This window comes from Heterodontus francisci, chromosome 26 (genome assembly GCF_036365525.1).
Source record: "Heterodontus francisci isolate sHetFra1 chromosome 26, sHetFra1.hap1, whole genome shotgun sequence".
In the NCBI taxonomy this organism is placed as follows: Eukaryota; Metazoa; Chordata; class Chondrichthyes; order Heterodontiformes; family Heterodontidae; genus Heterodontus; species Heterodontus francisci.
The window spans coordinates 50,715,530-50,732,670 of record NC_090396.1 but is presented as its reverse complement, the minus strand read 5'-3'; the positions used below and the strand labels follow the sequence as shown (position 1 = coordinate 50,732,670).

The 17,141-nt window shown below is 42.2% G+C and overlaps 1 protein-coding gene across 3 annotated transcripts in view; it reads left to right on the top strand.

Annotated features, from left to right (window-relative positions):
* The first annotated feature begins 1,897 nt into the window (after window positions 1-1,897).
* Window positions 1,898-17,141, top strand: part of slc38a10 (solute carrier family 38 member 10) — a 131,830-nt gene continuing 116,586 nt past the window's right edge. For all 3 annotated transcript variants that reach the window (XM_068058201.1, XM_068058202.1, XM_068058200.1), the window contains exons 1-3: window positions 1,898-3,064; window positions 11,676-11,793; window positions 14,157-14,202. In XM_068058201.1, coding sequence (XP_067914302.1) covers window positions 2,975-3,064; window positions 11,676-11,793; window positions 14,157-14,202 — 254 coding nt within the window. In that variant the 5' untranslated portion in view covers window positions 1,898-2,974. The remainder of the gene's footprint in view (window positions 3,065-11,675; window positions 11,794-14,156; window positions 14,203-17,141) is intronic.

The window sequence follows — 17,141 nt, the reverse complement described above, 5'->3', positions numbered from 1 at the left end:
CGGTTGTGAGTAGGCCCCATCACCAGTTGCTGGATTAAGGGCTGGATGGGGCCTATGAGCAGCAACAAGTATACACACACCAGCAGAAATGCTGCTTGTTCTGGCACCTCTCTAACAGGCTTCACACGATCAAGACCTTTCTTCTGTGGGTGCCTTGATTTGTGACTGCTGCCCCAGCCGTTGCTGCTGTCATCCTATCTATTAGGAGAGGTTTGGCCACTTGGGACCTGGCTGCATGGTCCCACCCACTCTGGATTGAACCTCCAGCTTGTCACTGGTGACTGCTGCGATTGGAACACAAGCCTTAATGACTGCACATGGCTCCCACTGACATAGTGTTGCCAACCCTCCAGGATTGTCCTGGAGTCTCTGGGAACTAATGACAAATCTCCAGGACACTGCTCCTGCAACAAGAGAAAAAATCATTGAATCCATAAAAAAAAGTGAGGTTTTTTTTTTCCATTTTCTTTGAACACTTTGTTCATTTGCTATAAAAATATTGGAAATGGGAGGAAACACTCAAGAATCTTCCAATTTGCTTTTTAAGTGGCATGGGAAGATGGTGAGTCATGAGGATGGATGTGTTGGGTGACCAATCGTTGGAGCATGGGGGACAGGGTAGTTGGCGGCTGGAGATAATCTGTTGAAACCTCCAGGAATATGCTGAACCAGAGTTGGCAACCCTTCATTGGCAGTGCTCCCTCAGCTGCAAGAAAATCTAAACAAGATTCACCTTTCACTGGATTGAGGGTCGCAGCTGTTTATTAAATGCAACAAATTTACATTTGCTTAGACCTGGTGTCCTCCTTGCACAGCTTGATAATATCATCACGGCCTACAGTTTGGGAACTTCTGGCCTGATTGCCTGACCGTTACCTGTTTCAGTTAGTACAACAATATGAAGCTTAGTGCAAGATAATTTTACCTCATACTGAAGCAACAAAACTTGCAGTGATGGTCAATGATCTGGAGAAAGTGCATTTCTGCCTTCTTTTCTTTTTTTTTCTTTTGGGCCTCCTTATCTCGAGAGACAATGGATACGCGCCTGGAGGTGGTCAGTGGTTTGTGAAGCAGCGCCTGGAGTGGCTATAAAGGCCAATTCTGGAGTGACAGGCTCTTCCACAGGTGCTGCAGAGAAATTTGTTTGTTGGGGCTGTTGCACAGTTGGCTCTCCCCTTGCGCCTCTGTCTTTTTTCCTGCCAACTACTAAGTCTCTTCGACTCGCCACAATTTAGCCCTGTCTTTATGGCTGCCCGCCAGCTCTGGCGAATGCTGGCAACTGACTCCCACGACTTGTGATCAATGTCACACGATTTCATGTCGCGTTTGCAGACATCTTTATAACGGAGACATGGACTGCCGGTGGGTCTGATACCAGTGGCGAGCTCGCTGTACAATGTGTCTTTGGGGATCCTGCCATCTTCCATGCGGCTCACATGGCCAAGCCATCTCAAGCGCCGCTGACTCAGTAGTGTGTATAAGCTGGGGGTGTTGGCCGCTTCAAGGACTTCTGTGTTGGAGATATAGTCCTGCCACCTGATGCCAAGTATTCTCCGAAGGCAGCGAAGATGGAATGAATTGAGACGTCGCTCTTGGCTGGCATACGTTGTCCAGGCCTCGCTGCCGTTTCTGCCTACTGTTTTAAAATAAACATAACATTATTAGCAATTGAACAGTTACAAATAAAAGAGAAGCAAACATCTGCAAAAGTTGGAAATCTGACATAAAAGCAGCAGGTAGTCAGAATCAGTGCAGAGGATGGATAGTAAATATTTTTTGGGGTGGAGCCTCATCAAAAAGCCTCTTGTCAGCATCTGTCGGTGTCATGAGTCCTCCCAACCTGGCGGGCGGAGCTGCAGGGTGGGAGGACTGTGGCTGGAGAAGGCTCATCCGTCGCTGGCATACTCTTTGTCAGTTAAGTCCTGGAGGCGGGAGAGTTGGCATCGGCGAGAAAAAGTGAAGAGATTGGGGATAGAGTTTGGAATTGGAATTGGCGGAAATTTTCCGGCGGCGGGTTAAGAGAGAAAGTGGGAAGGTGTGGCGGAATAAGGGGGCTGAGGGAGTGGGCGAGCTGTGTAGGCCTCACTCAGTTTAGACCTTCCTTGGGAGGGGCGGAGCAGAAGTTGGGGACAAACAAGAAGCGGCGGCTTCTTCCTGAGCGCTGGCGGCGGGGGTTCTGAGGTGGAGGGGAGCGCCTGGGCCGACAATGGGTTGTGGCTGAGGGGGTGAGAGAGGGTGGTCTTGGAATAGCCGGTGCTAAAGAGCCTCGCTGACAGGACGGGACAGTGATTTGTTTGTAAACAGAAGCTGAGTTTGCTGCTGAGGATACGCCACGTCACGGAAAGTCCTAGTGTCTCTCAGCTGCTCCACTTCACGTTTCCCCTTGATATTCTCATTTAAATTGATTTTACGTCTCTCCCCCCCTCCTCTTTGCAGCCTTCACTGTTAACTATAGGAAACGTTTATTTTCTTTCCTTTTTGGGAGGAGTTTGCTGCCAAAGTTGAGTTCCTTTTTTGTCTTGAGTTTTTCCGATTTTTTTTAACTGTTGCTTGTTAGTAACATTCCCTTTCTGTTGACTAGCTTTTGATCTTATTGCAGTTTACTTGACCCACTAGACTACCTTTAATAATTTATATACAGTTTACTTTTGCTGCAGGACCACTTATATTACCGATTCTATCCTCGGTGAGTTTTTTTTTTGTAGAATACCGTTATTTTCCTTGCGGACCAGTTTTTTTTTTGCCCAGAATAGTTGAAAGTGACTGTTCAGAAGCTGGGATTTAGAAAAACAATGTTTCACATTTAGTTTTCCAATACGGACAAGATTTGAAAGGCAGTTATTTTCCGTTTGACATTTACTGATGCTCATTAACTGTTAATTCTTTCAACGTCGGGAAAGAAATAATCTGCTGAGAGTAAGGATTTCCCCCCCACCCCAAAGTTGGTAATACCTTTTCCAAAAACCAATCAAACATGACTGCTTCAAACTGGGGCCTCATCATGAACGTGGTGAACAGTATTGTGGGAGTGAGTGTGCTCACCATGCCGTTCTGCTTCAAACAGGTGAGTGAAGATGTGGTAGATTGTAAGTGTTTAATTTTTTCTACTGCAGCATGTTATGTGTTGGACGTCTTTTTACAAGTATAAGAAGTGCACCAGCCTTATTTTAACTAAATATGGTAACAGCTTGATTCACTGGCATGTTGTGCCTTGAGTTAGAAGACCATGATTTCAAGTCCCATTCCTTAGATTGACACTTTAGTGCAATACTGACTCAGTGTTGCGTTGTTGAGGGGTGCTGCCATATGTTCCACTAAGGCCCCATATACCCGTTAAGATGTAAAATAGTCAATGCATTATCCAGAGAAAAGCAGACAGTTCTTGTGTCCTGGCCAATATTTATTCCTCAGTCAACAATGCCAAAACAGACCAATGGGATGTTTATCTCACTTACTGTTTGTCGGACTGTGCTGTGGGCAAATTGATGGGTGTGTTTACTTACAAAACAGTTTTAACAGTAATTGGCTGTGAAGTGTTTTTCATGACATGAAAGATGTTCTGTAGGACGGCGCAATGGTTAGCACCGCAGCCTCACAGCTCCAGCGACCCGGGTTCGATTCTGGGTACCGCCTGTGCGGAGTTTGCAAGTTCTCCCTGTGACCGCGTGGGTTTTCGCCAGGTGCTCTGGTTTCTTCCCACTGCCAAAGACTTGCAGGTTGATAGGTAAATTGGCCATTATAAATTGCCCCTAGTATAGGTAGGTGGTAGGGGAATATAGGGACAGGTGGGGATGTAGTAGGAATATGGGATTAGTGTAGGATTAGAATAAATGGGTAGTTGATGGTCGGCACAGACTCGGTGGGCCGAAGGGCCTGTTTCAGTGCTGTATCTCTAAATAAATAAATATAAGTACATTCTTTCTAGCAATCTTCCACTTTACTCATTGTCCCAGAATATGAACACTAATATAATATAATATAAAATAAAAACAAGAAATGCTGGAACCACTCAGCAGGTCTGGCAGCATCTGTGGAAAGAGAAGCAGAGTTAACGTTTCGGGTCAGTGACCCTTCTTCGGAACTGACAAATATTAAAAATGTCACAGGTTATAAGCAAGTGAGGTGGGGGTGGGGCAAGAGATAACAAAGGAGAAGGTGCAGATTGGACAAGGCCACATCGCTGACCAAAAGGTCATAGAGCAAAGGCAAACATATTGTCCACCGATGCTGCCAGACCTGCTGAGTGGTTCCAGCATTGCTTGTTTTTATTTCAGATTTCCAGCATCTGCAGTATTTTGCTTTTATTTATATGAACACTAATACTTGGATATAGTAACTGCAAATACCTACTGTTGTTAGCACCAAGTTATGCACAGTATAAGAAATTGAGCTCTGTGTTCTCAAAAGTGAAAAACACACATATGTGCTTCCTAAAGACAGTGAAGATATGTTCTAACAAGAGTGTTTATACAGTTGTAAGTGAATGAGGGATTCAGCTCTTGATTAGGTTGTGGTATGTAAGATATTCTTGCAAGGTATGAGTATGAAAGCTGGCTTGTTTTTAGTTGTATAGCATATATAATTTATGCAAAGCTAACAAAACTTTATTTCTGTTTTGTGATTATAATATAACTTCATTGAACAAATGTTTAGTAATCTATGGAATTGTTGAAGTTACATATTTGAAATCCTAGTTCTTTCATTACAGATGAATCTCTTTTTAAATAAAATAAGTAGTTTCCACTTGTAAAAACAAGATGGCTCTTATAAGCAGAGATTTATGTCCCAGAGCTCACTGAACCTTGGGTTTCAACTGGGCCATGTGATTAAAAAGTTGCCAGTCTATCCATAGTATGATGTGGTATGAGGATTACTCTGAGGGCACATTACACAGGGCTGCCCTTGACTATTGCTTGTGCCGAGCTTAAGAGCATTCTCATAAAACTGAGTGAATTGTCTGCTTGTTATCTTAACCAAGGATAGTAAGTGACCCAGGCGCAAGAGGGAAGATATGCATTTCAAAAGTTGGTTCAATTATGCCTGCAGTATTTGTATATCCTGTAACAATTTAATGTGCTCTGCATAGATGTTATTACAAGGCAGAAAATGAATTGAGAGAATTAAGTGATCAAAAACTGCAAGAGCAAAGCTTAAGGGTGAAGGTATGAGTAAGATCTAAACTTGTCAAGTCACAGTGGAGCAGCAATCAACGAAGCAAATGGAATTTCTGAGCCATCTTAAGTCAGTGGAGTTTAAGTCCGAGTATGTTGTTTTGAAAATATATAATAACACTCAGACTAGGCAGTAAGTTGAGTATTTTGCCCAGTGTTGGTAACTGCACTGCCTGTAGAGACTTTTAGATTTTTTTAGATTTAGAGATACAGCACTGAAACAGGCCCTTCGGCCCACCGAGTCTGTGCCGACCATTAACCACCCATTTATACTAATCCTACACTAATCCCATATTCCTACCACATCCTCACCTGTCCCTATATTCCCCTACCACCTACCTATACTAGGGATAATTTATAATGGCCAATTTACCTACCAACCTGCAAGTCTTTTGGCTGTGGGAGGCACCCGGAGGAAACCCACGCAGACACAGGGAGAACTTGCAAACTCCACACAGGCAGTACCCAGAATTGAACCAGGGTCGCTGGAGCTGTGAGGCTGCGGTGCTAACCACTGTGAGAAGGGCTACAAACTTAATCCCATGTGTCAGGATTGTGGCAAGCGGAAAGATTGGAGCAGCCTGGGCTCTTCAGCTTTGAAAAGAGGCGAGGAAGATGGAACTCGTAAAAAGGTATGAGATAGTAAACAAAAAAGAAAAGGCACGTCGTGAGCTCTGCTTCAAGGTAAACCACAACATTGGGCAAGGGGCTATTGGTTTATTTGGACTGATATCAGGAAATTCTTCTTCACGTAGAATGATCACAAACAAATGGTCCTCCAGGTAGGAAAGTCTAGGCAAAAAACTTGGACCACTTAAGAAACAATTCCAATACTAGAGGTATTGTAGCTTTTTCTACCTGGATCAACTAAGATGTGCTGAAAACCCTTCCTCATCCATATTTATGTCATGATCTTGAGCAGTTTAACTTAATATTTAGTAACTTTTGTACTTAGTAACTGCTTATTTAGTTCATTTGGTGGCACTCTTTACTCTGTCAGGGGTTTGTGGGTTAATGCTCCACTCCAGGATTTGATTAAAAAAAAATCAAGGCAAACATTTTAGTGTATTACTGAGGGAGCGCTGCATTGTAGGAAGTACTGTCCTTCAAAAAGGATGTTAAACTGAGGCAAATCTCTACCTGTTTCAGTGGTTCACTTTAATGTTAAAGATCTTCTGGCACCATTTATAGAAGAACAGGAAGTTCTCTGATGTACTGGCTGATATTTCCCTCGCTGCCAGCACCACATTCACTAATTAATTATCTCATTGCTTTTTGTGGGAGATTGCTGTGCACAAGGAAGGGTCCCATGTTCACCTAAGTAAAACAGGGACTGCCCTTCAAAGCAATTCTTTGTATGTAAAGTACTTTGGGATGTTTCTGATAGGCATGATGTGGTATATAAATGCAAGTTCCTTCTGAACCTTAACCATGAGATTACCTTACAGCCTTCCAAACACTCCTTGCTATCTGTGATAAAATTGAAACTGTAGAGACTCAACAGCTTATCAGCGAACAAATCTGAGGGTTCAACAGTTATAAATGGCTACTTTCTTGCATTTTGGCATCATCTGAATCCCTGAATTAGATTGGAACCTTGAAGCTACTCCCTGGTATCCTATTGTTTATCATAGATGCAGCTTCAATTTGATGTTTTATCACCCTTTTATGCTGCCAATGTGGTTACAAGCTGTCAGTGTCCTGACTATCTTCATATGTGATGGTTGTGATCACAAAGTGTGTTGAAGGTGTGGTCCCATCAGCACAGATTTATCAAATAATATAAAGTTAATAATCAGAGAAATTTTCTGCGTAGTACCTACTGTTTTGAGAATAAAGGCTCTCTGGCAATATAATCAAGGGATTCCAACAGCATAAACTGCTCTCAGTTTATACGCTCAGATCATGTTACAGTCCACTATCACATGTAGCCATCTTTTATATTCTTAATGGATACAGGTTTGTTGCAATTATGGTTGTAGCTTCCCTTACTGACAGCACTTTTTTTTAACCACCACTGGTATATCACAAACATTGTTGCTGTTGTCTTGCCACTTGGCCTCAGCTCACGTGATGAAAAAGTTATTTAACTGAAAAATAATTTGCCTCCTTTCACGTCCAAAGAAGGACTGTTCTACTGATAATTGTGATACTAACATTTACTTGCAAACTGAGTGTACCCGGAAGCACAGTGCGGTTTCCGTGCTGGCAGATCTACTGTGGACATAATCTTTTCCATACACCAGCTACAAGAGAAGTGTGAGGAACGGATTATACCCCTAAACCTTACTTTCGTAGATCTCACTAAGGCATTCAACACCGTCCGAGCAGGGCTTTACAAGATTTTGGAAAAAATTGGCTGTCCACCAAAGCTCCTCAGTCTCACCCTCTCCTTTCATGACAACATGTAGAGCACTGTGCAGTTTGATGGCTCCACTTTCAACAGTTTCGGAGTGAAGAATGGAGTGAAACATGGTTGTGTCATAGCCCCCAATCTGTTTGGCATCATTTTCTCCATGCTCCTGACCTTCGTCTTCCCTGCAGATATGGAAGGAATCTACTTGCACACTAGGTTACACGGCAAGCTGTACAATCTATAAAGACTGAAAGTGCAGACAAAAACACATCCAGATCAGAGAACTCCTCTAAGCTGATGATGCTACGCTAGTCACTCACACACAAACTCTGCTACAAAGGCTCATGGACTGTCTTTCCCATGCCTATAACTTATTCTCCTTGACGATAAGTGTCATGAAAACCATGGTCATGGGACAAGGTGTTGCATTGCCCCCCCGATCATGCTAAGTTACATCCCACTGGAAGTGGTTAGCAAATTCTGCTACCTTGGGTCCATGGCAACAGACAACCTGTCCCTTGATGTAGAGTCGATACATGGATACGGAAACCTTTGGCCAACTTGCAAAATGTGCATGGGATAACGCCAAGCTGATCTTTAGGACGAAGCTGATGGTTTATAAGGCCTGTGTTCTCAGCACCTTGCTGTATGGCTGTGAAACATGGGCAACTTACAGCTATCAGGAAAAGCAGCTCAATAATTTCCATCTTCGCTGTCTGCGGTGTGTTATGCGTATATCCTGCCAGGACCAAATCGCATGTGGCAGTCCTCAAAGGCAGAGCTGCCAAGTGTGTTGGTACTAATCAAACAGGTGGCTTTGGTGGATCGGACACGTCCACAGGATGGAAGACGGTCGCGTACCCAAGGACCTTCTGTATGGTGAGGTAGCTGGGGCTAGGTGATCAGTGGGGCACCCAAAGCTCTGCTTCAAGGATGTTTGCAAGCATGTCGTGAAGGCCCCAAATGTCGACTATTGCCCTTGGGAGTCACAAGCTGGCGAAAGAGGGAAATGCCAACACATCCTGTGGACTGGTGCACTACCATGATAACCAGTTGCTACAGTAGCTTGGCAACAGGCGCCAACGTCAAAAACAACAACTCACAGCGTCACTTGACACCTTCGTGTGCAGCACTTGTGACAGAAACTGCCTCTCAAGGATTGGCCTTCACAGCCATCAGCAAAGGTGCACCAAGAGAAGACACCCCACCTAAATGGATTGTTTGATTTGTGTCCATTTTTGTAGATGGAAGGATACCAAACCAAAAAACATAGTTTCTGTTTTGTTATACATTGTTGCTTTTGAAACAAGCTATCTGATGCTTGGCATTTAAAGGATTACATTTTAATCTTTTCTAACCTAGTTTCCTGTTGACTATAGCAGTATGTGCAGCGCACAATTCCCTATACAATCAGTTTTAGAAGATAGACTGTTTACAACTATAACAGTTATCTTGTAGTAAGCAGAAATAATCACTTTTGTTTGTATCCAGCTGGGTAAAATTACATTTGTGTCAGAAATTGCTTGAAGCATCATAATGGCTTTTTACATAGGAACATAGAAAATAGGAGCAAGAGTAGGCCATTCGGCCCATCGAGCCTGCTCTGTCATTCAACTAAATCATCTGTCTCAACACCATTTTTCTGCACTATCCCTTGATATCTTTAATATCTAGAAATCTGTCTATCTCTGTCTTGGATATACTCAATGACTGAACATCCACAGCCTTCTGGGGTAGAGAATTCCAAAGATTCACCACCATCTGAGTGAAGAAATTCTCCTCATCTCAGTCCTACATGGCTTACCTCTTATTCTGAGACTGTGTCCCCTAGTTCTAGATCCCCTAGCCAGGGTAAACATCTTTCCTGCATCTACCCTGTTGAGGCCTGTAATAATTTTGTAAGCTTCAATGAGATCACCTCTCATTCTTCTGATCTCTACACTGTCAGTAGTAGAGGGAAGGCAGGAAGTGTGGGGTCATGACTATCCACCAAATACCTTGACTTCAGCCAGTTTTGCACGCCAGGACAAAACTGACTAAATAATTTGCCCTGCTGTCATGAAAACTCTACATGCCAAATGGGAAATAATAATTTCATCGGTAGGAACCTTGCCTTTGACTTTTATTGGAAATTCTTATGAATAACTTTTTTTATAAACAGTAAACTGGCAGCCAGGATGGCCACTGCACTTTACATTTGAAACCCCAAAAGATTAGACTAGAGACAACACAACTGACTCAACCTAGCCAGAACAATGGGGTGCTCTCTGATTAAATTACTGAAATGGCCTTATCAACGCGATTGTTGGAGGCTATTGACACCCATTGACTTTGAAAGAGCCAACCCCCCCCTCTCCAACCAAATGTGTGACTACTTGTGCAGCTCTGGGGAGGCGCGCACTCTCATTCCATTAAAGATTCAGAGATGACTTGGCTGCTACTGCTAAAGCCTCAAGCCTACTGACTGCCATAGCCAACAACCGGGGGACAAACGTCGAACCCCCTCTTCTGTCTTCTGGAGCCCTGATAAGCAAGCCCACAAACATGCACGTGGCCCAGTGAGGACTTCAGGACGACAATTTCAGTTGAGGACTCTGGGACTGATGAATTTAAATTGTATTTATTCCGGACTCTACTCCAACCAGCAAAGCTGTTTCCCTCTGTAATCTACTTGTGTTTGTGTGTGAGACTCTCATGTGAATGTGTAGAGTATTTTTTATAATTTTAACCGGTTTGCAGTGTTGAGTAATAAACTTGCATCTTTCTTGTTTAAACTCAAGACAATCTGTCTGGTTGGTTCTTGCGCAAAAACATTAGAGGAACAGGGGCAAGCGCTCGCTGAGGTGGTAAGTTCAATCACTGATTAGAAAAAGGATAAACCCTGTTGTGGTCAAACCAGAGAAGGGGAGCCTGAGACCCCCCACCCCTCTCACCTGGCCATAACACTGCTTTTAAATTCCCACTTGTCAGGCTGGAAGACGTCACTGATGGCTGTGCTATACCAAGTTGGCTAAATCTAAACTTCAGCTTCCCTCAACCCCGTCTTTCGACCATAGCTTATCCCCTGAACTGGCGTAAACCTGAAAACCATATGATACTTGGCATAATTCTCTTGCATTTGTAGTTGTCTAAGAAAATATGCAGGGGCTGATTTTTTTTTTTCCTGTACGCTTCGCACTTTCCCTCTGATCCAAGCCCAAGAGTGAAAACATTTTTTTTGTTCTGGTCCATTAACAAGGGACCAACACCCAGGCATAGGCTTGCAGCCTGGCTTGTGTCAAGTCATTTCTAAGCTTGAGCAGGAGATAGAGGCGTGCAGCTGTGTTCCTGGGTGCTGGCCTTAATGTATCGGGGCTGCTGCTGTAGAGCCAAAGACTTGGAAGATCCAATGAAGAAGTTCAAAAACAAAAGTTAAAAATGTAGCCTCCTCTTTGGCTTGGTGTTGGGCTTACTCATACTGGAGGGACTGGGTGGCAGCTCCTGGGGCAAGCCCAACCCACCATTTTGGACCACCCCTCTGTCCCGGGATAAAAAGCAGGAGGTCGGGAACATTCCTTCCTGCCATTTCAGAATCCCTACGTTATGTCTGTGCCCATTGCATGTTCGTGCCATGCTCCGCGCTGCCCGGGATTCCCTGGAAAACATGGACCTTCATAAAGAGGTATAGATGTGGTGTAACTTGTCTTCGCCTCCCTTTTTCCTCACCTTTGCAGATAAGGAATGGGCATTACCTGGCGGTAAAGGTCAGGAAAATCCCTTAGACTTTACACTTGCATTCTTTTATTGTAAATAAGCAATGAACACAATTTAAATGGATTGTGTAGTTATCTTGATAAACATTTTTTTTCAGGGAATTAAAATCAAAGTTTTGATGAATTGAAAGTCATTCTTAATTCTCATATTCTGTCTGCAGCTTAAAATATAGCTATCAAATTCTGATTCTGTTGGTTGACACTGTTTGGATCTGGTTCAGAATGATTCAGAACAAGGCACACACCACAGATGGTTTCACTGGACTGAATTATTGATGGGTACTTTAAAATTGCTAATGCATATACTGTAGGATCAATTCTTTTGTGGTCCATAACCTTGTTGGTGCTTCTTCCAAATTACAATCTTACTTCCTGATTTTTTTTTTTACCCTGCAGTGTGGAATTGCATTGGGTGTTGTTCTACTCCTCTTCTGTTCCTGGATGACTCACCAGTCCTGTATGTTCCTGGTGAAGGCAGCGAATACCAGTAAGCGCAGGACATACCCTGGCCTTGGTAAGAAACTTTGCATTCGTACTAATAGACTTGGTTTTTAAATCTAGAAATTGCCCTGTGTCCCACTGTATTAAAGTACAGCAACTTCAAATGCTGCTTCCTGTCCTGTATGTCGTCCAAGTGGCCATTTATCACCTGTGTGCCAAGTGTCAGTCACTACCTTTATTACAAGAAGCATCGTAGCTGAGCCCAATCCTATCTTCAGCTGTTGCTCGTTCACATGAACTTCAGGGATCACTGATGCTGAACCACACTGAAATAAGTTTACTCAGTACAGGTTAATAACTAGGTGGTGGGGGCAGGCGAGTATAAGAAAGCTTTTGCAGTTGTTTCCATTTTACAATTCTATTCTGATGTTGACCTATCTACTTGGGCAGAATTATATCTTTTATTAAACAGTTAATGTGTATCAGGCCTGTGTCCTCAGTACCTTGCTCTATGGCAGCGAGGCCTGGACAACGTATGTCAGCCAAGAGCGACGTCTCAATTCATTCCATCTTCGCTGCCTCCGGAGAATACTTGGCATCAGGTGGCAGGATCGTATCTCCAACACAGAAGTCCTCGAGGCGGCCAACATCCCCAGCTTATACACACTACTGAGTCAGCGGCGCTTGAGATGGCTTGGCCATGTGAGCCGCATGGAAGATGGCAGGATCCCCAAGGACACATTGTACAGCGAGCTCGCCACTGGTATCAGACCCACCGGCTGTCCATGTCTCCGCTTTAAGGCGTCTGCAAACGTGACATGAAATCCTGTGACATTGATCACAAGTCGTGGGAGTTAGTTGTCGGCATTCGCCAGAGCTGGCGGGCAGCCATAAAGACGGGGCTAAAGTGTGGTGAGTCGAAGAGACTTAGTAGTTGTCAGGAAAAAAGACAGAGGCGCAAGGGGAGAGCCAACTGTGTAACAGCCCCGACAAACAAATTTCTCTGCAGCACCTGTGGAAGAGCCTGTCACTCTAGAATTGGCCTTTATAGCCACTCCAAACGCTGCTTCACAAACCACTGACCACCTCCAGGCGCTTATCCATTGTCTCTCAAGATAAGGAGGCCAAAGAATTAATGAATTCAAGTATTTGAACTGCCTCTAATTTGCATTCAATAGCTGGAAGATTTTATGTTTGTTCCTGATGGACATTGGGTAGTTTGAGATCCAAACTGTTTCACAGTATGCACTTCTATACATCCTCTTTAATATTTCTTGCTTTAGTCCTAGTTTTCTCTCCCCATAACTATATACTGTCGTCCCTAGCACGGTCTTAGTACAATGTGGATTTACATCAGGACATTGTGTGTGTGAAATAACCCTGAATCTTGTTTGCTATTGTTATGACCTTTTTTCCCACTTGCATCTAAACATTAGTGTACGTTCTTTAAGGAAAGGTAATTCCATAGGGGCATAGCAGCACTAATAGATCTTTACCCATAGAGTTCTTCTTGATGGTGTAATAATTTCCTTTTCGCTAACTTACATTCTCTATTGCTACACTCCACGGAGAATTTTACCATTTAGGTTATATTGCTGCTGATGTCTGTGGGTTGACTGAATATACCTATAATATAAACATGAATGCAATAGTAGATGGCATCTCTTGTAGAACTTTTGAGAGGACTTTATAATCTTGACCATAACGTGTGGCCAATTGACCTAGTTTTTCTCCTTCCCTGCTTTAAAAAAAAAGTAACTTCTGAATTCATGAATTTACCATTGTAGCACTCTATTTCCAGTGTAAACTCATTGCTGCTGAGTACAATGTGTGTGTACTTTGCCAATGTATTAGGTGCCCTAATATCTGAGAAGCTATCACTGTTGTGTTACTGTACTCAAGATAACTGATCCAGCAGTGGAATTTTTACAGCAATTCTGTTGACTTGTGTCTCATGTAGAATTCAAAATCAGAATGGGTATTTCAATGTTTTGGAATTTATTAAAACACTCTTCTTTGAAGGGAAGGGATTCCATAGAGAAGCACCAATGCTTCTAGATATTTGTTCATAGAGGTCGTCTTGGTCTTGGAATCATTTTTTTAAACAAACATTTAAGCATTATTTGCAGTCAGGAACATCTATTGGCAATTATGCAGCCATGTGGAGTCATCTTCTCTATTAAATTATATTTCGTGCTTTAGTGTCTTGTACCAAAATTTGGCAATTGCAGAAAGTTGATGCTGACTAATTAAAAAATATAACAAAACTTGATTGTGCACTTCAAGAATTTGTACATTTTAACATTCTTTCACTTCTTCAGTCACAATTACTATATAAGCATTTTATTCTGAAGTGTAATGAAAAGTAAATTCAAATCTATTCCAAGTGCTTGTACTGTTGTGCTTTCTAATAAGTTGTTTTTTTTAAATTTTTAGCTTTCCATGCCTATGGAAAGGCAGGCAAAATGCTAGTTGAAACCAGGTAAGCTTAAATGCCACAATTCAAGATTTTAAAAAAACTGAGATACTGTTCAATTAAGTATACTTGCACCACAGTTAAAGACTGTCAAAAATAAAAGTTAGATAACATGTCATGTCACACCTTAGCTAGCAAGAACTGAGTTTAATACTGAACCAAAGAGATGATTGTCACTCCAGTCCTCAACCTGTACTATTTATTTCTTTAAATAAGGCCAGTTATTCTAAATCAGAACTGCGAACATTGCAAATATGGTTTGTGCCATTGTGGGGCTCAAACCTGTGGTTACTGAGAACTTTGTAATTCTGAAGTATCTGGACTTTGCAATTCATAATAAAGGATCAAGGATACAGATTTTTGCTATGGCACTATTTAGCTATATGTAAATGCTAACTAGTTGTTCTTCGTTAACTGTAACCTGGGGGACCTAATGCCATTGTGAGTTAGCTCACTGGCCTTCAAACTCTGACTTGGGTTAAAAATCAAACCCGGATTGAAAGGATGAACAACTTTCTGTTTAACAACAAGAATCCTATGTGTAATGAGTGAAGACAGGTGCAACTTTCTTCTTTGTGGGTATGGGCCCACAGCTCAAAGTAGGCATGAAATTTAGCCCCTGAATTGGCACGCCCATTCAGAGATTATAAGGATTGTTGTCATGGAAAATGTCACACTGGTTTGTTGGGGGTGTGCTTTTGAGATTGGGGCTACTGCAGCAAAATGTTGGAGAAGACTGGAGGGAACCTTACTGCATTTAACTGTGCTGTAACTAACATGGGATGCTTGCTTTTGACGCTGCATGCCTGAAGTGGAAAATTTCCATTTCCCACAGCTAACATGGTTTTTAAAAAATCATTATTTAAAAAAAAAACCTTAAATCTGCTTTCATCAGGTTTTAAACATAGCTCATGAGTACTTTTCTCTCATTTAGTCAGACCTCTAGATTTTTTTTCAAAAATTGGCATTTTGCCCTGTAAGAGGTGGTCAGATGAATGTCTTAAAATCACTTCTCTCAAATCTTACCGACTTTGTGTGCTTTCCTTCAATAAATGGACATATTCTATGTGGTCTCCTGGATACTTCTTTATAAAATGTATTCTCCGTAATTTGACAGCCTCCTGTTTAGATTTTCATCAAACTTGTTGAGTAATTTACTGTCATCCTTTTGTGTACTACTTTGAAAAACAGTTATAGTGGCAACATACAGAGCATTGGACCATATTTTCTTATTTGTTTTTAAAACAATGTGTAATACCAATAAATTACTGTAGATTTTGCTGGTTCGCTTATTTGTAAGGTGCTTAACAAAAGATTAGTTCATTAACCAATCTGGCTGAGGTCTTCATCCTTAGTTTTAAGGATAGTTTAAGTTTTTTCCAGGATGTTGCTGTTACACTCCAGACTTCTTGAAGTTATGTTTAACAGGAGCTTAGGAAGATTCTCAAGTTGCATGTAACCAAGGTTGACTCCTGTGTAATTAGTATGCAGGTTTTGGGTTGGTTATGAGGGAATTGGCTTGTATCTGGCATTTGTCTTTTAATATGTGTAAAAAGCAGTGTAATGCACTTGGATAGGGGCAACTTCAGGCATGTGTACACTGTGCATGGTATCATGCTCTAGGCTGCTGAGTGAGAGTAGGACCTGGATGTTATAATGCATGACTCACTGAAGCCCCATGACCAGTGCAGCAAGGCTTTTGCAAGAGCAAATAGGGTGTTGGGATGTATTGCCAAGACAATTAAATATAAAACAAGAAATATTCTTTCTCTGGCTACATCCAGCATGCTGTGTTGGGTTTTGGTTCCTTCATGTCTTGGTGATCTTTAGACTTTGAAAAAGGTTTAGAGAAGAACCAGTAGATTGATTGAGTTTAAGGACCCTCAGTTGCCATGATAGATCTAGAAAGGCAAGGGCCTTTTATCCTAGAAAAGTTTAGACTTTGAGGAGACTCAATTAAAATCTTCAAAATCATCAAAGGTTTAGACTCAGAAAAGTGGATAATCTATTTGAGTTAAATAGGTTAGGGTGGGTCAGAGGATATAAGTGCAAGTTACTTCAGATAGAATTAGGTTAGATGCTAAGAGGTACTTTGTGCACAGAGGCTTGCAGTTGTTAGTACTGGCAGTGAGTCTGGATTCTCTGGAAGCATTCAAAGCAAAGCTGGATGAATTCAACAACAATAACTTGTACAGAGCCCTTTATGTAGAAAAATGTCTCAAGGCCCTTCATCAAAGATCTATCTGACAAAAATTGACAGGAGTGGTGACTAAAAGTTCGATTAAAAAGGTAGGTTTCAGGGAGGGTCTTTAAAAAAAGAGAGGTGCAGAGAGATTTAGGGAGGGTATTTTAGAGCTTAGGTGGCTGAAGGCACAGCTGACAGTTGGAGGAGCATAAAGTTCTTGAAAGTGTTATAGAGCTGAAGAAAGTTACAGATAGGGAGGGGCAAGGTCATGTAGGGATTTAAACACAAGGATGAGCTTTTAAATTGGAAGCTTTGGAGGACTGGAAGCCAATCTAGATCACAAGAGCAGGGGTGATGAATGAGTGGGACTTGTTGAGGATTGCGATACGGGCAGCAGAGTTTTGAATGAGCTCATTTATGGAGGACGGAAAATGGGCGATCAGCTAAGAGAGCATTGGAATAGTTCCTGAGTAGCGGCCAACATAACTTGATATAGAAGGTAGGTTGATCATTGCAGGATGTTCTACCCAGTCGCTGTGGTCTCCTGGAACTTCTTAATTGCTTTGAGGGGTTGGAGGGAATTTCCCTGAGTATTTTTCCTATGTTGATCTAAGTTTTTTTTCCTCTAGGTTTTTTTTAAACCTTTCCTGGGGAAGTACAGAATTGAAGGTACACCATGCCAGTGTAGGGCAGGTTTGATGGACCAGTTGCTCTGTGCTATACTTTTTTGTACATTTGTGTTAAAACCTGGAGGAAGTGC